General features: G+C 49.6%; 1 protein-coding gene across 2 annotated transcripts in view; it reads right to left on the minus strand.

Moving 5' to 3' along the window:
* Positions 1-23217, minus strand: part of SLC39A11 (solute carrier family 39 member 11) — a 96941-nt gene that overhangs the window by 57579 nt on the left and 16145 nt on the right. For both annotated transcript variants that reach the window (XM_069799371.1, XM_069799372.1), the window contains exon 5: positions 11371-11515. In XM_069799371.1, the coding sequence (XP_069655472.1) occupies positions 11371-11515 (145 nt within the window). The remainder of the gene's footprint in view (positions 1-11370; positions 11516-23217) is intronic.

Raw genomic sequence — 23217 nt, forward strand, 5'->3', positions numbered from 1 at the left:
ACCACCGGTGTTTATGATGGGAAGGAGCTGGGTTCTTTTTTTCTACTTTGAATCCAAAGCAAATCGATCTCTCTCAGCCCAGGGTGGGAAGACAGGCATGACTCAGCCGGCAGAACGGCACTAAGCTCTCCTTCCTCCACTGTGGCGCAGGAATTCAGCTGGGAAGCACACACAAATACATGAAAAAAAAATTCAGTTTCTTAAATTTTGCTCTAGTATGTCGATAAAGGATTATTTTAAACAGCCTTTATCTGCCTTCTCATGGAGAAGCCCTCAGCGCTGAGCCTCCCAGAAAACTTGTGTTTCCAGCTGAAGGTATTTCTCATCCCTACACAGTGGGACCCCAATGTATACGACACGCAGAGATGCGGTGCTGGGGCCAGTCCTGCTCTCCGCAAAGTGCAGCCCCAGAACCCAACCAGCAAAAAACTGACACGGTACATAAAACAACAGATGGTTCACAGGGCTCTCGCACCCGGCAGCGATGCACCTTCCTGGGCACGGCCAGTACCCCCAAGCCTCGAATGGTTGCAGTCCTGAGCAGGCTGAGGTCTCCTCTGAAGCTAATGAAATGCTACGAGTCAAGTGTGTCGGCCACCTCACCGTACTCTGGGAAAGCTGCCGAGGTCCACCTGGAAAAGGATGTGCAACTTGAAAAAAAAAAAAAATTTTTACTCTACAAATTGCATCTTCCTGGGATGGGATACAGGGGGACAGTCCCCATTTGCATGCTGGAGAGAGACTCCTGGGTGGAAAAAGCCTATATCAAATATTTTACTGATTATTTTTCAATTTAGCATCACTTGCAGATGCTGTAAACTCCCGCCGCCCACTTGCCGGGAAAGCACCGCGCCGCAGCCCACGGCCAGAGCCCCTTGTACAAAGAGGAGAGCCGCCCATTGGCAGTAAAATAAATAAATAAATAAGCAACATTTTAATTATACGTAATTGGGAATTCAGTGCTATTTCATACTGACTTTAAGGCAGTTCGCACCATCTGCTGCCACAGATATATCTCAGGGCTTTGAAGAGAATCAATCTCAGTTTTGCTTCCTCTCTCCAGATGCCCTTGAGGCCAGGGTTATCGCTGAGCAGTACGGAGGGCATCACCCGCTCGGCTCGCACCCGGGAGGGCAAAATTGGGGCCCGGGGCGAGTACTCTGCTATTACATAGAGACACGCAGATGGCAATGAATATGCTTGAGCTTTAAGACTTGCAGATAACGTAGTTTAAAAAAATAGAGAGACTTAGTTTAAGCTTACAACAAATACAAACGTGAAACCACCAAGTCTTTAAAAACAAAAAGAACTTTTTCCGCAGAGCTCCTGAGAAGCGTCAAACCCCGCTGCCACCTCCATCCCCGCAGCGGCTGCGATGCCTTCGCAGCCAGCAGCACATCCTGCCCCGCGGCCGTCGGTCCCCATCGTCCCAGCCCAGGCTTTGGGGACAGGGACGCTCGGGGAGCGTGTTCTCGTCACACCTCCCTTGCAGGCAGCTGCCAAGCTTGGCTCCTGCTCTGGGTGCTGGGGCTGTTCCAGTCCCACCAACCTTCCTGCTTCCACAGCCTACTAGAAGATAAGGGAGAAAAAGCCCAATCTGAGATTTCTGCTCATATGCTGCAGCTCTTCTGCATCCAAACTCGGATGAAGTAACTCCCTGTGCAGCCTCCAAAGGGGAGGACAGCACTGCTTCCCAGGATCCTGCTTGAGCCAGGGAGAGCCTATTTCTGTGCTGAGCAGCAAGCCAAGGAAAAAACAACCACGAGCCCAACAATAACCCACCCAGTCAGGCTGAATACTGTTTGCCCCCCGTATCAGGATGAAATAAAGCCCTCATTTACAACAGCCCACTGAGAGGGACGTTATGTGATGGACAGAATGTCTAAGCAGCTAACCCAAACCCATTACACGGGCTCAGCTTGAAACCAAAAGTCATTTCAGTCTGGCAGTGCCTATGTGAAAGGCAGAAAGATAGTCTCTAATTGGGGTTATTTATCCAATTTATCCAGCACCTCTCCTGGCAGCCACGCAGACCAGGATTGCTGGTGCATGGACCTGCCCCAGCCCAGGCCAGTGTCTCCCACCCAGCCCCGCATCCCCCTCCCTGTGTCCCAGCCACAAAGCACATTTTCAACTGGGTCCCCTGGGCATCGCTGAATGGCTTTGGGATACAGCAGGCACCATCAGGCAGATTGGAGGCAGGGAAGGCAGGGCAGCTGCTTCAAAGCTATTCTCCCTTTCAAGGAAACAGGCAGATGAAGCGGGGGGGATGCTTTGCTGTTAGGGTTCCCTCCTCGGGAACGGCACCAGCAGGAGCTCCCTCTCTTTAGATGCTGAAAAATTCAAATTAAATAGAGCCATTGCAAAAGTCCAGGCACTGACAAAGCTTCAATCACAGCCTCTGTCTTATTAGGCAGCAGGGACTCGGCATGAGGCAGGAGCCACGGGAGCACAGCCCTCATTACCTCTGCCCCTCGCAGAGCTTTTTTCCTTCAAATATGTGAAAATCCCCCTGTAACCACATGGCTTCTCCTGCTCCAACCCTGGGCACTGTCTCTCCAGCCAGCCTGGCCCAAGGACACCCCAGCTCTGTTCCCCAGGGAGCAGTTCGAACCCATGGTCACCCCGGTGCTGGGAGCAATAGACCAGATCCCAGTGCTTCTGGGTTTCCCAGTGCCCCTGGGTCACTGGTGGTGGCACAGAGCCGGGACTGGGCTGCACTGGGGGGAAACGCAGCTCTCTGTCGTGCATAACCTGGCCAACAGCAGAGGCTTCTTCAAAAATATTATCCAAGCACTTCAGATGACCCAACACTTGTCACGTCTCTAAACATCTTCGTCCAAGAAGCAGCTTCAACCCACAGTGCCCACGCAGCACCCACCAGCTCCGCGCTGGTTTAAAAAGCAATTATGGTGTAAATCCACCAGCCCCACTGATTTAAAGAGCAATTATAGTGTAAACGTGGCTTTTATCTGAACAATCAATACTCGTATCTGGGAAAGCTTCCTGACAGGGGGGCGGAGGGGGGAGGAAATAAAACATTGATTTTTTTTGTGAAAAGGCATGTTCCATCATCCTGTGCCATATACCATGTGGAAAAGGATAAAAGAGAGGCCTGGACATGAACAACTGTCTCAGGACACAGTGAGCTGAAAAGAAAATGTGTTGAAATTGAAATCAGATGGGAAAGAAATCACAAGCACAAATCACATCAGAGCCAGTGATTAGGGAAAACAAACCCGCTGCCTTCAGAAGGAAAAAAGATTCTCAACCCGCTGCTCCCGAGGAGGATGAGCTCTGTCCCCAGCAGTTTCCCCAGCCACTCAGCAACTGGCTGTGATTTAAACTGGAGCCAAACTGGTACGCAAGAGCAAAACCCACCAGGCTGAGGAGGTTTGCACTTGCTCAGAGCTGACTCGAAGCAGAAGCAGAGCCAGGATGCTCCCAGCACCCCCCAACCACCGCCACGCACCAGGCACGGGGCACCAATTAAAAATCCCAAAGCAGCACAGGCTTTTACCTAAATAGATCCCTTGATGGCCACATTGCAGAGAAGAGAACAGGTCACCTGAAAGCGTGACCAGAACCGCACAGCAAATCACCATATATATATACGTACACACATACATATATATAGAGAGAGATATATTGGTCTCCATAACGTAGTCAAACTGCTCTGCACAGATGTGCTGGGGACGACCTCCGTGCCCTCCCCTAACTCTGTTTTGGGATTGCTCCAGGCCCTGGCCCATCCATTGCAAACCACATTACATGCACCTTTACACTCTTGAAGCCACAGTCAATCCCCAATGACACAGCTGTGCTATGGCTTTTTATACACTTCATTATCCTTAAAATGTTTGTTTAGTTTGAACGTGGGGAACAGCCCTTTTTTTTGGGGGGGGGGATGCAGTTTATTCCCTTTCCTTCAAAGTAATGATGATGGCCTTCCTACACTTCATGGTACATGCCCTGGCATCACTCCTTGGCTAATATTGCTACCATAATGCAGAGTGACTGCCAGAGCTCCTGATTTTCATATCACTCCTCCAAAGCATCCTTAGGGTGACTAAAAATGATTCCCATCCCCATTCAACTGAAGAAGCATAGCTAGAAAATAAATGAATTACTGTGCTTATTGAATGAAGCCAATGCAACATCCACTCCAGAGGCAGTGATACTGATTGTTAGTTCAGTTTAATAAACCTTGAAATTTAAGGAATTCTTGAATGCAGCTGCAGTAGAGCGGGGTTTCTCCCAGGCTTCACTTGTGCTAATCCCCTTCCAGCCTGGAACTGGGCTGAGACAGGATTTCAGCCCTCCAGCCAGCTCCCGAGCCAGGGGACAACCGCTTCGGGAAGACACAGGTTTGATGCAACACACATCCCTGGAGACGTTCCTCGGGGATGTTTTAACGCCCTATTACCTGCTAAGTCAGGAGAGTTATTTCTAGAGGACTAATTACAGCACCAGTGCCTATCCCTGCACACACTTGTCTGACCCCTGCAGAATCTCAGCCCCCAAGCACCGGGCAGAAGCCATCAGAGCTGCCTGCATCAACAGGCTGAGGATGGAAATGAGTTTGAGTAACCTATTTTATACAGCTGCAGAATTAAAAAGACTTAACAGATTGTCAGGTGTAGCTAGGAAATTAAAGCTCCTTGATAATATTGCGCAAAATTAACCAGGCTCAATTTGGGAAATGACTCCTCTGATTAATGGCCATAAGCACCACAGAAAGCCTCTCTGCAGCTTCCACACTTGCCAACAGAGCCAATTTCAGAGCGTGGGTCCTAACCAGCATGTCACTCGACAGACTTTAATAAGCCTCATAGATTAACAAATCACCCTGAAATAAAAGGAGCACAGAGCGGAGCAGCAAGCACACATCGCACGATGCTACCTGCAATCCCAGCACCCGCAGTCTGGGCGCACGGATCGCAGCACGAGCTGAGAAGGTCTCCCCAGGAGCTGCCCCTCCACACGCGGCCGGCACGAAGACAACGCTTGCTCATCTGCCACCAAGCGCTTCAGATGAGGAACCCTGCTGCGTTTACGGAACCGCCGGGCCTTCTTTGCTTGCTAACTTCATTTTTACAGGCAAAAGACACGGCTAGACCCTACAGCAAACAGCAGAGCAGGAAAGCCGCGTCCTCGTGCTGTTAAATCTGTCCCTGTGTTGACTCAGGCAGGATAAGAGGCTTACAGGAAAAGCCATATCAAAGACAAAAGCCTTTCTAGTTCTCGGGTAGCATCTGTCCTCTTCTGCAACTTGTGCACAGCGTGAGGCATTGCTGCACGGCGCATCCTCCACCGCCATACCTGCGGGGCACAGCTCAATCCTCCAGCGATGCCACCAGCACTGGTGTACACCAAAATCTCTAGCAAGCTAATTTTGTGTTGGCCTTTTCCACCTGCACCATCTCCTTCGGAAGGATGAAATGCCACCTGCAGGTCCCCCTGAAAGGTCCCTGTCTTGAAAGGGAGGTGATAGAAATAAGGCTGTAGCTCTCCTGCAACTCTAACAGTTGAACAGAATTAAACAGAGAAGCCTGTAGCTAGGCTAAGCCCTTCTGGCCATGTTTCATTTTAGGAGGACACTGGATGAAGCCCAGGAAAGAAGGACGCGTTAACAAGAAGCCACAAAAGACACTTGCAAAGAACAGCAGGAAGCAGTATGAGATGCCAAGAGCACATTTCACAGGCGCAGATGTCATCTGGAGAGGGATGGTTGTTTCCCCTCGGCACAGCGCTTCTCCCTGTCCAAGTGGTTGTGAAAGCAGCAAATGCGGAGGCAGCTCATGCCTCTACGGGCAGATAAAGCAGCTGTCCACACTTGCCAGCAGCTCTCACGCTCATTACAGCACTGTTCAACTGAGAAAGAAGCAAAGGACAAAGCTACCAAATGCTGTGCCAGGTGTATCCCAAGGAGCCGTTCCTCAAGCGCCCCCAACCTCTCACAGCCTTCCAACTCAAGACTTCTCCTCCTCTTTGAAGGGTCTGACAACCTTCCAAATCAACTCAAGACTTCTCTTCAAAGGGCAGCTGAACTCTATAAAGACCTACCACTAATTCAAGAATATCTTGGAAAAAAAAAAAAACAACACCCAAGGAATTTGGAAGTCATTTTGCCAGTGCTGCTGCAGCCTGGTTCTCCTCCTCCTCCCTATTAGTAATAACGTAAGCACCACGATGTGCGAAAACAGGCTCTGCTCCCCCAGCAAGTTGGAAATGAGCAATAGCAAACAGATAGGGATATGCAACACAAAGATCCCCATCTTGAGAGCCCTCGGAGATGCAGAAGGGCAGTCGTGACACAGCACAGGTCTCCCAGAGCCAGGGCTCTCTCCTGGTAGGTCACAGATTAACATTTCCTTGGGGATCCGGCTGTTTGGAGTTGGAAATTCTAATGACTTACACCCAGAGCAACCTGCTGAACTGGGTGGTTTATTTACTGCAGGCTGCGATAAGTGTAGGAGTACAGAACTGGGTCCTCTGCAAATATAACCGAGACATTTTTACATGCATCTTGGAAAGCAGAAGGAAGATGTTTACACCCCGTGACAATGCCGAGAACAAGGAGAACAAACCACCAGGATGCATTTAGCCCTGTAAACTCAAAATTCCTAATCCAAGGAGTAAGGCTGCAACCAGAATGATGGGGATACAGATCTACATGTGAAGAAGGCATTTCATCAGTTTATGAAGGATTATGTGCTCCGATTTTATTTATTTTTTTTGAAGCTCTGCGTACATAAATTCACATTTAGTCATGACTATAAAAACCAACCATGAAACCCAGCCTGACAAGGATGGTCAATAACCATTTGAAACACTCCAGAAAGGGGCATTAGGATGTTTTTAAATCAATACAGACATTGCCAGAGGTGTTCATCATCGAGGCTGGCTATTAAAACTCAAAATTAATTGATGTCTTTTGAAAGCAGCAGTTTTCTGGACCACGCATGATGTGAACATGTCAATGTTATTACAAATACAGTTGGAACCATCTAAAACTGGTGAACATCCCGTTTTGCAGAAAGAGCCTCGTGTTATAGAGGTTGCAATGACTTAATGAACCTTACAGATGCACACGCGAGGCTCTGGATGAATATTACCCCAATGAATCACAGCGAGTTTCATGGCTGGAGAGGCTTTATACATCATCCCTCCTTCACGGCCTCAGCTTCTGCTTAGGGAAGGAGGGAACAAGGTGAAAATTTATAGGGTAAGCATCAGCAAACCACTCGTGCTCTTATGATGGGAGCTGGCCATTTCTATGGAGAAGTTTTCCCCTTGGCACCGGGGGATAACCACAGATCAGGGCAGCCTGAAAGCTGCGACAAGGCTGGACTTTCTGAAACCAGCTGGTACACCAGTAGTAACAGGGCAGAAAGGGAATTTTATGGCTGCAAGGACACAAACAGAGACAGAGGCAAACCATACCCATATGCTGCCCGAAGCATCAGTGCCAATCCCACGACTCAGCTCACGCACTCTCTTAGTATTGGTCCCTAAGGGGTTTTGTCTCCTCTTATCTGCCCAGCTCCCTTCCTCCCTTTCATCCCAAGTTTACTACATCATTACAGGACTTGAGCCACCAGTGGTACTGCCAAAACAGGCACAGCGGGTCTTGGGGCAGCGCAGCAGGATGGACCCACACTGGGTCTGGTGCCAGTGGTGCCCCCAGCCCACGTGCTGCCCACCCACCTCTCCTGCTCCAGGGCTTCCCCAGCCAAAACACAGCCTAAGTCTCTGCAACATCGCAGCTGGTTTGATGCAGCATCTCAAATTTAAGGAAAAAATACAAATTCTATGTAATGAGGTTTCTCTACGATGCCCCCAAACCCCATGGCTCATTTAAGTAACAAGTTTAATGAAATTTCATTTCTTAAGTACACTATTTCAAACACCAGTATCTTTTTCCAATTACTAAACCCATCTGGATTTACTTACTGAACATCTATGCAGAAACGCAGAGTACCATTTCCTAAATCATGCTCCACCAAAAGTCAATCGAGTCATTAAAATGAACCCTGATTCCCCTTAATAATATTAGTGACTTTACAGTGTTGGCAGCGCGATGCCAGAAGAGCATCACATCCCCTTGGCACAGACATCCATGCACCTGGGACGGACGATGAGCGAGCAGAGATGTTGCTGGTTAGCCAGGTACTTCAGTAGACATTTATTTTTGCAGCTCGGGTCAGCAGCCAGCTCAGAGACTACTCCTCTTAACTCCCCAGGGCCAGAGCTCTGACAACCACTGAGGATGCTCCCAGCAGAGCACCAAAATGATATTTGGTGTTTTACTCCGGGCACTTTACAGCCACATTGCTCTAAACTCCTCTGCCCCAGTGCACCTAGAAAGCATGTCCTTGGACACAGAAGATCTTCCACCTGCGATAGGGTAGCGAGGATGTTAAAGTGGGAGCAGAGGAGGCTGCTGGAGAACATCGTTGCCCTCCCACTCCACTCCGTAATCTGATTTGGAGCGACGTGAATCACTCGGCACCAGGACGTGATAAAGAATCAACTGTTAACTCGCTGTTAAATATACAGTTTATAGGAGCATGAGTCACAGCTCAGGTTTCGAGGTGCGATGCTGTATGTAAATCCTTTCTGAGAACTACGCAAGAACACCATGCACGTAGCTACGATTTAAGGGGTCAAGCCTGGCCCTCCAGTCCCGCAGCCTGCGGTGACCCTGCCAAAACTATTTCCTCTGGTTTTAATGTCTGCAACCTCAAGCAGGCTGAGCTGCCCCGAGCCCCGGGGCTGCAGGGGGAGGTTTAGGGACCAGGGCAGCCCATAGCCCCCGCGACAGGGAGGGCACAGCCCGCCGGGTCCCTCCACGGCACTGGAGGGGGCTTCAGCTGCACCCAGAGGAATGTACAAACCCTCCTTAGCTTTATCCCAATCTGTTCCAAGGGAGGCAGAGAAATACAGATTACATCCCTTGCCTACCCAGATATATTAAAGACAAGGCTGGATTCTCTTTCGTTTGTAGTAATTAAAGCCTAGTGATTATCCCACTCGTCAAATACCAAGTCTAGACACAGACTTTTCCCTGCAATTCATACCAAATCCACCCATACTCCATTTCTTGTGGATACATGTGCCTTAATTCATGTATCCACAAGGCAGCCAGCTGTTAGCAACTCCCATAAAAATCTCGTTTTGAACTCAGCGTCAATGCCGGTGACCGCACGGCAGCAGGAGGCTGGAGAGGAGCTGGAGGACAAGGGGAGCAGGATTGATGCGGGGGCGGGGGCTCCTGGCCCCATCGGGATGGTACTATGCTTCCTCACTCCCTACAAACAACTTGCAAGTGATGGGAAACCAAACGATTCGAGGTGATGGGGAAGAACAGAGCCACCCCAACACGCTGCTGACTGGGGGGAAAAAGCAGGATAAGAATTTTTTTCTCCCAACAGAGTAGATGAGGGATAGATCTAACTATTGCAGTTCCTCCATCTCCCTTCTTACAGGCCTAAAAGAAATCTTCTCCCTTGCTTAGTGCAGCTACAAGGATCCCACCACCCCACCGTAACCGCACAGTCACTTCTGCTCCCAATTTCTCACGCAGTCACGTTAAATATGCATTTACATCTCGAACAGCAAAGACCTCAGATATGCAGGGCCCTGGAGAGCTGCATGTTTCCGTTCTCCAGCCATCTCCATACCAGCTCCCCTGCTCCTCATCACCATCCCCAGGCAGTAAAGACAACTGCAAAACAAGGCAGCAGTGTGCTTTGGGATTTTTCTTTGTTTTCACAGCTTTAGCGATTTTAAAACATGTAAATATGAAGGAAGGGTCAATGATTCAACAGTGATTAAGTCTGAAATATTCCACTTAGTACCCATTAGACTTTGAAAATACCCGTTATGTTCCCAGAGTGTTCCCCAGAGCACAGCCAAGCAGTACCCAGAGCTGGGGAAAGCTGCTTTCTTGGAAGGCTTGAGGTACCTTGTGAAAATACTGAGTTCATTTCAGTATGAAAAAAAAAATTTAAAAAAAAACAGTAAGAGACAATAAAAGAATTAATGTATTGTAGACTCTTAATACCATTTCCCCAGAGAGGAAAAACAATGAAGTCTAATGGAAATTTTCTATTCTCAAAACCATTTGCACTGTTATTGTTTGCAACTAAGAGAAGATGAAAACATAAAACCCCAGCAGCCTAAGTTTCTGAAAATTGCAGGGCTGCCTACTTTTTTTTGCCTTGAAGAATAAAATTAAACTGCACCAGGGATGTAAAGTTTCCACCTTACAAAAATATCAAAAACCTTATAACAGCCTTACAGCCTGCAGGGCTAGAGCAGTCTTCAAGCTTGCACTTGCCCCAGGAGCTAAAAGCCTTCAAGGATCCAAAACCCATTGAGTCTAGCACAAAACTTCCTTCCATCCCTTTGGAAGAAAATCCAAGCCGGTATTTCAAGTCCTGAAAAATCCTGTGGATTTGAAACACTTTATGAAACGTGCAATTAAGCAATGCAGTTAAATAACAGAGCCTGATTTAAGAGGCTAGCACTATTCTTTGCAAAAAGAAGGATCATTTCTTCATCTCAGTCTGCTCCCAATTGTACTCAAGATATTGTAAACTGCTATTTCAGTTTCTCTCCAACCAAGAAAAAGCAGGGGAGCAATAAGATTAATTCACTAAATTACATTTTCTTGGTCTACTGAAAAGCTGCTGTTAAGTAGAGGAACAGAAAACTGTGTTGCCTTAGAGGATGTATCCCCACGCAGCCGGGTGCAAGGGTGGCCACCACCCATCCCACACACCCTGAACCTGGGGAAGCCTCATGAGCTTCTACCACCCTGACTAAGAAGTTCCTTCTTTTACATCTCTGTAAGGAGGAAATAGCTGCCAAACAAGACATTTTACTCCACGCTGTAGCAGCTACAGTTCTATTAACCTGCAAAATAAGGAGTGACAGCACGAATGCCAGTCCTAGTCTATAATTAGGGAGGGCCACCAAGGGCCAGTGTCGCGGGGCACCTTCAACGTGGCATAACTTGGCAAGGGCAGGGTTAGCGCTCGCTGCGCCCACGCTGAAAATAAACATATCTCGAGCTAAGCTGACAATTTCATTTCCCTGGTGAATGAGATATCTAATTATCAATAATTCATAGGCACAGACAGACGTGCAAGTGGTTTTGAGAACTAAAGTAGAAACAGAAGTAATGATTCTTGGATTAAGAGCCAGCACAGAGACAGATCCAGAGAGGGAAGAGAAGGTGCACTTTGCATGCACATGTCAAAACCAATCTAATTTCAATCACATACGTGACAGCCTAGGTGCCAGTTTAACGGGGGTATTTTCCCCGTACACTCTGCGGTTGGTATATGACAGGATGCTTGCCTGGATGGAGCCCAGCTCTACCTATCCGGATGGACAACTCGCTCTCGTAGTCCAGGTGATGGGCAGGTTCATGCTCATATTTTTCTTTCACCGCTCGTTGGTCGCAGCTCAAGGCAAATGCTATGTGGGGAGGCCCGCTGAAACCCTGCAAAGCAAGAGAGAAATTTCAGGTTTTCTCCACATCTCCCCTTCAATCTTCTCCCAGCCCCATCCTAGGAGACTGCTCTGGCATCTGCGTGGCTGGGAAGCCGATCGGGGTATATGTCACGGCAGCTTCTCACGGCTGCAGGGACACATGTCTTTTGGGTTCCCCCCTCTCTTTACACCCTGTCTAGTTGATTTAAATGTGCGTTTCCAGCAGAAACATCAAGGACAGAGTTAGGAGGAGCTGTGGGCCAAGAAGCACAGGGCTAAAGAGGGAAAGCCAAAATCCAAGTACATTAATAGCAAGAAATGCAATTCCACAACTGCAAAGAAATTCAATTCCATAAACACCACTCCCTCCAAAGTCACCCTGGAGGAGACCAGCAGACAAGGAGGGACATCCACTGCTGTCAGTGCTGTCACTCCGCTCGCAGAGGGTCGAGCTGCTGGGCTGACCTCTGCAGAAGTTTAGGTTGCAGCAGGGTACCGTATCTTCAATGTGGATTGAGTTTGTGAGGGAAATAGTTTGTTCAAAATCAAACCCATCTCAGCATCAAATGAGACACAACATTCACAACCACCCAGTGTTAGTTCAGTGGGACTCGTCCAGATGGCCCGATGAAACTTCAGACTCACTTGGAATATATTCCTACACCATTTGTAACCTCCAGAAAGCAGAGAGGGACAGCCAAAACCAATACCGTCCAGCTATGTGTAAAGTCTGCAGGGAATCAGAGCAGACACCCCACAGCAAGAGGGACCACGCTGCTCCCGTGAGAGATTCCTGCCAACCTGGACACAGCTCGCGAAAACCAGCTCCAACTCAAGGATGTGCCAGAGCCTTTATCTGCATGGGCCAACAAAAAACAAAAAAAAACCCCCGACAACTGGCAGACAGTGTTTCTGCCTTCCCCCCACGGTGCTAGACACAGGGCAGGAAGGTTGGCGTCTCTGCATGTCCCCAGGCTGCTCAAACCCACCCAGACCAGAAACAGCTACAAAAACGATAGGAAACACAGGGTTAGAGGCATAACCCAAGAGCTGAGAGAAGGGTACGTGTCCCTCGGCAGCAGCTGTACGACCTGGTGTAACCAGCTCTACCCAAAACAAGGGGAGCGGGACCCCGAGCCCCCATCTCCTCGCAGGGCTGGGAACCAGCCCCCGGAGCATCCGTAAGGAAGGATGTCCAGACTGCATCCAGCCTCGCCGGCCGGGACCATGACATTGGCTGTTGGATTGATGGCAGCACAATAAATGAACATACGCTGAACAGCCAGAGACGGTAATGAGAGACTTGATGGGTAAGGTCACGTTAAACAAAAATAAAGGTTAAAGATGAATAACTAAATTGTCTATTCTCCCATCATTTGCATAATACAGTCTGACCGGTGCTATTAATACTAATCACATATTTGCTCTCTGCTCCCTGCTGCAGTTTAATCAGGGTGCTTTCACCTCCATTAACCCAGCAATTACAAGATGCACCGATGAGGTGCTTGCATTTAAATCCCCCTGGGAGAAGGGAGACCCACATCACCCTACCGCGCCTGTCCACGGGAGACACCAGCAGCTCTGCACCTTAAATCATGAGCTGTAGCTGGAAGAGCTGGTAGAAATACAAGCATTTTCCAGCAAAACCTGGATGACATGACACAGCGAGGAAAGACGGGAACTTCAGCATCATGACCTGACTTGGATACGGCAGGAAGAGACTGAGAATGGAAACACACGGGCTCGCCCTGCTGCTGGTACTTCTGCAGCACGGTGTCCCTATATCCAAAAGAAAGTCTGTCCCTGCTAAAGCTAAATGAGTTTTCACCTCTGGAAAGTGACTAGCATCACTTTCCAGAAAATGCCAACCCGAAGAGAAGCAAGGATGGGACTTGGAAGTTGCAGAAATAAAGCCTCAACTTTAAGTGCACAGGAAGGATTTGCAAGCGTTGCACAGGGCTCTCCAGCCCTGCTCCAGCCTCCCACTTGCCATTGCTCTCGCCTCGGACTTGGGGAATGCCAGGTCTCATGGAGCAGAAGGCTCACCTTCCACATGGCTCCTACCAGCATTTTGTTAAACAAGCTACAAACACTGCGACAGCAGCTTTGTAGGCTTTATCACCACTGAATTTGTGGCTTTCGCCCAGCCCAAAGACAGCTGCTTCTCAACTGGGTCTTGTCAGCACAGGCAGGGACATAGCCAGAGCCCACAGGACTCCGCAAGTTACAGTAACGCAACCAAGGGGAAAAGAAATCACTCATACAAGCACGAGCAGGCGGGTAACGTTCAGCTTATGCCCTCTATTACCGTTGCACAGCTATGGATGCAAACAAGCAAGGCCCTTGTGAGGTCAAGACCACTTGCCTCAAGGTCTGCAGTCCTCATGAGAAGCCTCCCATGGCTATTTTCTGTGCCACTGTTCTCAGCACATCAAATGCTTATCAACGTGGTACCCACAAATCTGCTTGCACTGAAATGGAGGCAAACTTGAAGATATCTCAGATGTTTATTGTAAGGTCAGGTCGTCTCCCTGTTGGCAGGCACAAATACTCAACGCTGGCAATTTGAAAAAATATTAGTGACCTTCAGTAAAGCACACGATTTATTCCAACTGTGATTGCTCTGAGTCATTTCAGTCCAGTCCCTGCATGAGTCCCTTAATTGGAATGTGTCAGTGGGTTAAAAAAGCATTAGAAAGAGAAGGGGAAAGTCAACCCACATTAATTAGTTCATGCCACTAATTAGCGCTAACTGAAATAACCACAGGGGCTGATTATTTCAAAAAACCTGATGCAATGAGAGACTTGGACAGGAAGACTTGTGGAGCTTGGAGGAAAACTATTCTGGGACGCGGGAGTCCCCACCGCACTCATCTCTGCTCACGGAGCTACAACAGAAAGGTCATTAGATTGTCACAGCCCCACATATAAAAGCAGATGAGAAAAAGCAGGTATCTTTGCAGATAGCAGAGAAGCACTCCACTCCACGAGCACCCGCCTACACAGGCAGATCCTGCTTTTGGTACCCAAAAGCTGCAGCAATCCCAAATTACTCTGTATGGAAACGTGTTCCTCTCCTGCTAGCATCCAGGCGATACAGCCATCACCCTGGTATCGATGATATCACCCTGGTTTTGCAGAGTGAAGGGGTGAGACGGGGAGGAGGCAGCAGCTGCTTGCTTTTAGATGAAGCAAGGATTTTGGATTGCATCCTGCTGCCCAGCCAGCCTCTTGCACAAGTTGCTAGTTGAACCAAAGCCAATTTTAAAGAGAAATGAAGAGTGAGTGACACCTTTGAGAAAAGATCCGCTCTTCTCCACCTGACCAATGAAGGAGAATAAATCAATAAAGAAATAACGATGACAAAAAGCTGATGGTCTGGCTTTGGGTAGATCACTTAGTAGCAAATCTGGAGGTGCTGCTTGTCTAGGAAGGTCAGTGACGCTGCTCTTCCCGTGCAATATCCTACTGGCTTTATTTAACCCAGCAAATGCCCTGGAACAGGCTCTGCAAAGCCACAGGAAACAAAGACCATTACACATCAACTAACGGTAGAAAGCACCTCAACAGGAAAGAGAAGTAGAATAACTTTTACTACTTTATTAAAAGAAAAAAAAAAAACAACAAAAAAACAAAAACTGTTCCTAACTTGTCCAGGAGCTAACACAGAAACAATAAGAGACAATAACAACCCATGCTTTGATGGTGCCCAGAGGCTCCCATTTCACACTTATTAAAAGAGAGACAGTGATAACAGATCAGAGACCAGAAAGCAGTAAGAGAAAGAAAAGAGGGGTGAGGAGCAAGGAGAGGGAGATGCTGCACATCCCCAGCCCGTGCCAGCGGCTGCCCCGGCCGCAGGGAGGGACACTGCGTGTCTCTGCAGCCCCCCCGTGCCCCCGGCGAGCTTGTGGCAAGCTCTGGGCATCAGCCGCTCGCTCGGCTTCGCTGCTTCTGCACGTCTGCACAGAGCCCAACACCTCTGGGGACGGAGACAAAGGCTGTGCAGCAACAAAGCAGCAAGTCCCCAGCTTTTCTGAGGCAGATAAACAGATTTATGTTAAAAACATGAAATAGGATCAGATAGGAAGAGAGCTCCCTTAGAAAGCACTTAGTTATCAGAGAGCACCCATTTGCATGTAAAACAACAGGCTGGTATTTTATTTGAAACAACATATCAAGGGCTCGATGTTCCCAAGTGAACCTTCGCCGCACAGCACCGGTTACAAATCCCCATGCCAGCAGCGCTGATTTGTAACCCACCGAGAGCAAGCAATGGCAAGCCGCCCCATGATCCCCCACCACCCTTCGGTTTCATCTCTCGGGACCTCCGCTGCTCCCAAAGTCACTGGAGGGGTGCTCGAGGACAGCACCAGCAATTCCCAGGGAAGCCAGTGTCCCGCGGGATGTGCCAAGCCACGGCACAGCCCCGATTCCCGGGGAGCAGCACCCCACACGCCGAGGGTGCAGAAGGCAGGTCCTCACCCCCAGACTCCTCCAAAGCCCTCCTCAATTCAAACTGCATTTTTTTAATAATTTAAAAAAAAATTAAAAAAATTTAAAAATAGCCAAACACCACCTGGCCGCATCGCTTCCCATCCCAGTGTTGCGCTGGAGCAAACACCAGGCTGGGGCTCTTTCCAAAGGCTCCATGTCACTTTGCGGGCACCAGAAGCCAGCGCTCACTGCAAGAGCACAGACAGTTGGGCAGGTGAGGATGTGCCTGGGACGGGGTTTAAAGGCTGCGGAGAGTCGTGCTGCCAGAAGCCACGATGCCACCCGGCATCCCTCCGAAAGACAGCCAGACAACTCTGCATTCTGCCAGCACTGCATCCCCAAAACCAGTGCATCTCCCCACCTCTTCTGGGGGAAAAAAAACCCATGGTTTTTGGTCAAAATTGACCTGGCACGGAGGGATGAGTTAAGGGAAGGAGTTAGCAGGCACACATTTATTAAGAGGACTTGAATCGCAGCTCCTCTCAAAGCCAGGATCACTGGGAACCCCCCCACTCGAAATACTAAAACCAACAACTCAAGTGCAACCGTAAATACTCCACACAATAAAAAAAGGCCCTTCTCAACGCTGAAGTGGGTGCAGTCATATTTATGATTAATAGCATCCAATATGCAGCTCTGGGACACAAGCAAATCTCCCTTATTTCTATTCCTGTGGTGCCTGGCAGTCCCACGCCCCAGCACAGCCCAGTCCAGTTGCTTGGGGTCGCAACTGGGTCCCACCAGCAGCACCCAAACTGTCTTTGATCAGACAGACTGCACCCCCATAAATTGGGAATAAATCTGGGGACACCCAGCACACCGCTACAGCTCCAGCTGCCAGAGTAACAGCAAGTAACCCCGACCCCTCGTGAACAAAACACCGCATAAAGAAGATGGAAAGCCAAATTTATTTTCCTATGAAAGTTTAAGGGTCTTCAAGTGTTTCAGGCACATCTCAGTTTGCATTTTCATTTGGAGGTTGCTAACAATGGAGCAGCAGTAATGGGCAGGGCAGACAGAAAGGCACCTCAATGGCAATTCTTTTCAGCCTTGCTAACAAGAGCTGGGTCAGCACTGTCTATCACATTGCAAAATAGATTTCTTCCATTTTCCCTCTACAGTTCAACTGCCTGAAGTTTCATAAAACTTAAACCACAGCATACGCAACCAGAGGCCGTGATCAGAACCATCTTCCAAAGCCTCAGAGTGCCACCAAACACAGCGGCAGGAGAAGACAAACCGCACCGGAGAAGGCAAATGGAAAAGGTGAACACGTGGGAAGCATCGCACGTGCGCTCATGGACATCAGCAGCTCTCGGGATCTACGAATCTAACCCAATCCCTCATCCCAGCAGTCGGGTCCCAAATACATCCTTGTCCCACCATGACACCAGCAGAAGCTCCAGAGCCGAGCGCTGCGTCAGGTCGGGATCGCTTACCCAGCCAGTGAAGGGGCTGGATGGGAATCGCTCCTCGATGACGGCCGGAGCCCCTGTGGAAATCCGCCGGCATCGGCTTGCTCAGCACCAGGCGGGAGCAGGGCGAGCCTGAGCAGAGGCACGGTTTCAGCCTAGAAGCCAAAACGATCAATCCAGCAACTGTTTAACCCGAGAGCATCCTCACAAAACCCAATTTCCCAAGAAGGAACACACCCCCGAGGGCCTGATCCTGCAACATGCCAAGCACCGCAGCCCTCCCCGCGGCTCGGCAGGGCACGTCCCCCCGTGCCAGCCCCGCTGCCGGCGCCAAGACCGCTGACATTTTTTCCGGAGCCGTAGCAGCAGGCGTGGGGGGAGACCTGGGGGCTCCCCGCTTCCCACGCCGAGCATCTTCCATCTGGCTCCTCCAGCCCCGCATCCTTCCCCGGTCCAGCACGCAGCCCTGCCTGCAGCAGGCAGCTTGTAGCTATGGCAGCGCTGCTGCGGGAATTAGGAAAGGAGGGTTCATCCATAGACAAAAATTTCAGCATTTTCACGGCAGATCTGCTCCGGCAGTGTCTCACGAGCAGATCACATCAGGCTGGGAGGCCTTTCTTGTCCTGACAGGGCAGCTGGCAGCAACACGCCACCAGAGCCTTCCCCTAATAACTGCAAATAGGGAAGCTTAAGTGAATATTAAGGAAGGCTGGTATCAGTTTATCTGTAACTAATGTAATACTACTGCAACTACATTTTATTCACTGCTAATTATCAGTCACTTTGATAACTCATAATTCTTGAAAATTGCAAACAGCAGCTTTAATCGCCAGCCTCTGCTGACAGGCTGCGAGGGCAGGAGGAATAAATCACCTCCCTCCTGTGTCACCAGGAGCGTGGGGACAGCCGGGGTGTCCTGGGGGGTGACCCCGCAGCAGTCCTGGCCGTGGGGGCTCCCTTGGGAGCTGCCTCATCCGACAGCAGCCGAGGGGAGACCCTTGGCAGTACCAAAACCCGCAGCTTTCTCGTGATCTGACAACACCGAGCGCACCCAGAAGCACTAAGTCTGGCAACCCTAGGGAAGGAGGAAGGCAAATTTTTCAAAACCCATCCCAAACCCTCAAATAAACCAAATTTGCCCTCCAACAGAAGTGAGAAGAAAGCATCCCACAGCCCTTCGGACCAGAGGATGCTGGGGTACCCACTCCCACCCAGTATAAGGCACGGCTGGACCCCCAAAAGCATCGCTGCCGGCAAGTGGGCACGTGCCACCGGCACCGGTCCCGGAGAGCAGCGGCCACCCCAGACCCACGCGAGGGGCTCCAAGGGGAGACAGGCACGAGCCAATCCATCTTTTTGGCCGAAGCAACGTTCATATTAAAAACAAACGTACGGATTTTTCTCGTTGGCACGTTTGGGGCTTCGGCCTTTCCAGGAGGGAGGAAAAACACAGCAGGAATGTTGCTGGCACCCGGGCTGGGAAGGCGACAGCCCTGGCGGCATGGGGCCGGGGTGAGCACTGCCCGGGAGGAGGGAACACACATGCAATTCCCAGGCTCCTCGGAATACCCAGGAGGTTTGTTACAAAACCTGATGTTTTGCAACAGCCAGGTTTTACCAGGCAGAAAGGAGGTCGTTTTTGTAACCTTTGCCATTACAAAAAAAAAAGCACAGGAACATTTTTGCTGCTTTTGCCATGCAACCTTGCAAAAAACCCAAACAACTCATTAAACAAACAAAGGCCACCTCTGCAACAGCAGGAGACACATTTCGCATCACCAACCTCCTGTCCACCAAGAAGCTCAGAGAAATCTCGAAACACAACCAGTAAATTAATTTTTCAAAGGATCAGTTGCTCCAGGCAGAGTTTTTGAGCACACAAGTGCTGCCCCACCAAAACCAGTTAGGATGCATATAGGTTTGCAGTTGTTTGCTGGGAGGAAACTTGCCTGTTACAGCCGCAGCCAGATCCTAAGGGATATTTTCCTAAGGGATACTTTCCTAAGGACTGCCCCACATCATCACCACCACCCCGACACCCGCGGCTCGCTCAGCAGGACACAGCAGAGAGGTTTGTGGCATCGAGTCAGCACTACAATATGAGATTTTAATTGTTAGCAATAAACCTTGAAGCCTCAGATGGGATTAAGAGCAGCTTTTTCTCCACATGCTTATTAAAGTCTAATGGAGACCAGCTTCGCCTCTTTTCTCTCTCCCTGCCCCCTTCCCACCTTGTATATTTGTAGCGTGGCAACATGTATTTTTACAGTCCTTTATTATGCAAGGCTTTTTGCGAGGGTAAGAGAAAATGCAAACAAAACTTCAATTAACAGCTCATTTTTACACAATATATTCCTCAGTAATGACTTGCTATCAGTGCAGATTGAATTAATGGGAAAGGGCAAACAAAGCAGGTGGCTGCTGCTGCAGGGTGGGATGTCAGGATCCCTGGGAAGGGAATGGCGAGAGCTCCTCGAAGGGCTGGTGGGATGTAGCAGGGCTCAGCCAGCAATCCATCACCCCTCCAACGAAGGGCCACACAATGCCAGTGCCGCCTAATTACGTTACATTAAAACACAACTTCCTTTAGACCCGCAATTAGCCACGCGGACACGCACGCGTCCCCAGCAGATGGATGGAGAAGCGGCGCTGCTGGGGCACAGCCCCTTCTCCCTGCATCCCCCCCAGCATCGCAGCCCCACGGGCGCCGGCGCAGCCTCCAGGGACCCAGCCTGCAGCCAGCTCATTCCCAAGCACATAGTTTCTGCTCTTTTTTTTTTTTCCTTCCTCTCTGCGTCTTACGCATCCCATAATTACCAAAATAGCACCAAAGCCCAAGAGAGACGCTGGCTCCTCTGCTCATCCGCAGGAGCTGCAGTAGAACCAGGGGAGCCTCTAACACCTTCCTGAAGCACAGCGCAATAAATCCACAGGAGAGGCCTTTCATTCTCTTCATCTAGCGCAATTAATTTGTTAATTCATTACAGAAACGAGGCGTAATAAGGGATGAGGCACTTCCTGATTACCACCACTGAGAAGCTAACCAACTTCCCTTCCTCGGGAAGCTCAGGACTGTCCCACGGGGCACCGCTGAATTTTGAGCTGGGGAATGGGCTGGGTCCCCTCTAATCGGCCCCACGGGCAGGGCTCATCCTAGGCTTTCACGGGTAACTCGTCTGGGTGCTGGACACCAACTAAGAAAACCTAAAACCCAGAAATCAAGCCCTGAAACCAGCCCTCATAGTATTTATTTATATGTATGGTACGTACCGCACCTATAAAGTCTTGACAGGCCTTAAAAAAACACATATGAAATGTAAACCAACAGCAAGACGCCTTCCCCAGCCTGCAAATAGCCTGAAACTCGAAGAGGAGACTCATCCAGTCAGTTTTTCAGTTTACATTAGCTCTGAAGCCTGCGGAAAACAGATTAAAGTTCACATCACTTTCACCACCTCATTGATGATTACGGCATGACATGGGGAGACAGGAAAACACACCAGGACGATTTTCACACCCTGAGCATAGCATGCCCTGATGCACCCACCCGGGACCAGCACAGCCTGAGGACACGGACACATCACCCCACGGCATCGAGTGGGTGCAAAAGCAGAGACACCCACGGGGTCCGAACGCCGGCAGAGGAGCCTCAGCCAGCTTGAGCAGAAAGGAACAAACAAGCCGTTTCTTCCCCAATTCCCCAGCTGCGTGTCCCTCTCGGCAGGTCGTCAGCCTATTAATAAGGCACGATGTTCCACTGGATTAAAAGCAAATCTCTGTTTTACACCACTCACCGGCAGTCACCCACAGCACCTACCAGCCAGGAAGCGACGTGCCGGCCGGCACCGTGTGGAGCCATTTGCACTGAAGTGTGGCCACCAAGTATCTCAAGGTGGCAACTTACCCATCTGCCTGCAATCGCTGGCATCGAGGGGACCATCCTCCCTGGGGACGTACTCAGGCAAGAGGCACAAAACTGACTCTTCACAGCTCATCTTCAAAGCAGACAGCGCGTCAAGTCAGTCTGGGTGAGTCAGAGTTTACCCTGAGAGCAAGCTGGCATTGTGCTGCAGTTATAGATCTGTGCATATATATTTTCCCTGATCTACGTGAAAGCAGCCTTCCTCTCCCTGACATTCACCACCCAACCAACTGCAACCTCACTTGCTGCTTCTCTGTCATTTTAATGGCAGGTTTACTTTTCACAGTGGAGGCATTAATTTGGGGTTATGCTATTAGTGAATTCAATGGCACATTTTAAGATCAAAGAACAGCTGAGGAACCATCCAGAGCACTCGACATGCCCGTGGATAAACGAGGCCTCGTCCAGGCATTTGGAGTAAGAGCATGGATGCTATGGGAGCGAGCCTTACAGGCAATGCCATCTCGGGGCAGCCAGCTCTTTGCCATGAACCAGGACCACGGTCCCGGGAATGGGAGGCAGAGGACTCCCGACTCCTTCCCTGAGCCTGGATACAGGCAGGGCGCAGAGCATCGCTGCAGCAGGGAAGGGAGCTTGAAGTTTCACAAGCTTCGCCACAGGCTTTTAGAGCCGAGGAGGCTCCCACCAACAGAGACCACCCGACCTGGGGCATGGGTGCAACTCCGGGGCACTCTGAGCACCCACGTCCCCCAGGTCCACACTCAGCTGTAAGCACGGGGTCAGCACCCACTCCCTGCTCTCCCCCTGGGAGCTCGCTGCCTGCTTTCTGCTTATTCCAGGACTAAAACTTAGCCTAACAAAAAGAGTGCTCAAATTCAATCAGCAAAAAGGTCAGACGCTGTCCAGGATCCAGCAGAAACCCCCGAGAGACTCTTCTGGCAGGTATGGGGGAGATCTGGTATTCCAGTGTGCTCTTCCTTTTGGAAAATTTATCCTCTTTTACAATTCTGAGCCAAGCCCCAAGCAGTAATTGAAATTCAATCAACAAAGGCTGAGCCACAGAGCAGAGCAAAGCCCCATGTTACATTACCAGCCTTATCAGTCAGTAATACCCACTTGAGGTAACCAGCAGGGAAAGAGGTGCTTTTTGCAGGCACAGGTACAGAACGGAGAAGGGAATGGTGGAGAAACGTGTATCCAGTGCAAGAGCTCATTGAATGAAGAATTAAGCCAGATTGTCTCAGTCTCTGCTTTTTCACAGTGGGATTTTTTCACCTCCTCGCTCCCCGTGCAACCCTGCTGTCAGCCCGCAGAGCCACACTGCTGCAAGCACCATCAAACCGCTCCAGATTTTAGCTAGAGATCCAGATTTCATTTGCCGTCAGCAAAGTTAGTAATTGCCCCCATAAACCTAATGAGGGTGGGAGGGGAATTTAACCCTGACTTGGATTCAAAGCATCTCTGCTCTTTAGCTCTAGTTTGGGGGCTTCAAATGTAATGGTTTTTTGAAATGCTTAATGCATAATAAGAGAGAGAATTATAATTAAGAGCAGCTGACAAATTGCACTCTGGAAGTAAATAACCCTTTACCTCCATTAATAAAACAAAATGCTTTTCTAAAAATTAGTATAATTACAACTTTTTGGGGTTTTTGCAAATAATTTCACCCTATCTAGCAACAACTGGATTTCAATCACTAAAACCACTGCAAGTGGGCAGGGAAGGGGTGAGTGGGAGGCAGGCAGGCTTTCCACAGACCATATGGACAAACAGATTTTAAATAAACCTTTTGGGGTTTCTGGGTGCCAGCCTCAAGAAGTGGGACTCTAACAAGAGACTTTCACAGGATCCCATGGTTGGGCTTTCTGGTCAGCACCAGGGATCATGTTGGAAATCCTGCCCTTGCCACCTGCCTGG

Source organism: Haliaeetus albicilla, chromosome 12 (genome assembly GCF_947461875.1).
Source record: "Haliaeetus albicilla chromosome 12, bHalAlb1.1, whole genome shotgun sequence".
NCBI lineage: Eukaryota > Metazoa > Chordata > Aves > Accipitriformes > Accipitridae > Haliaeetus > Haliaeetus albicilla.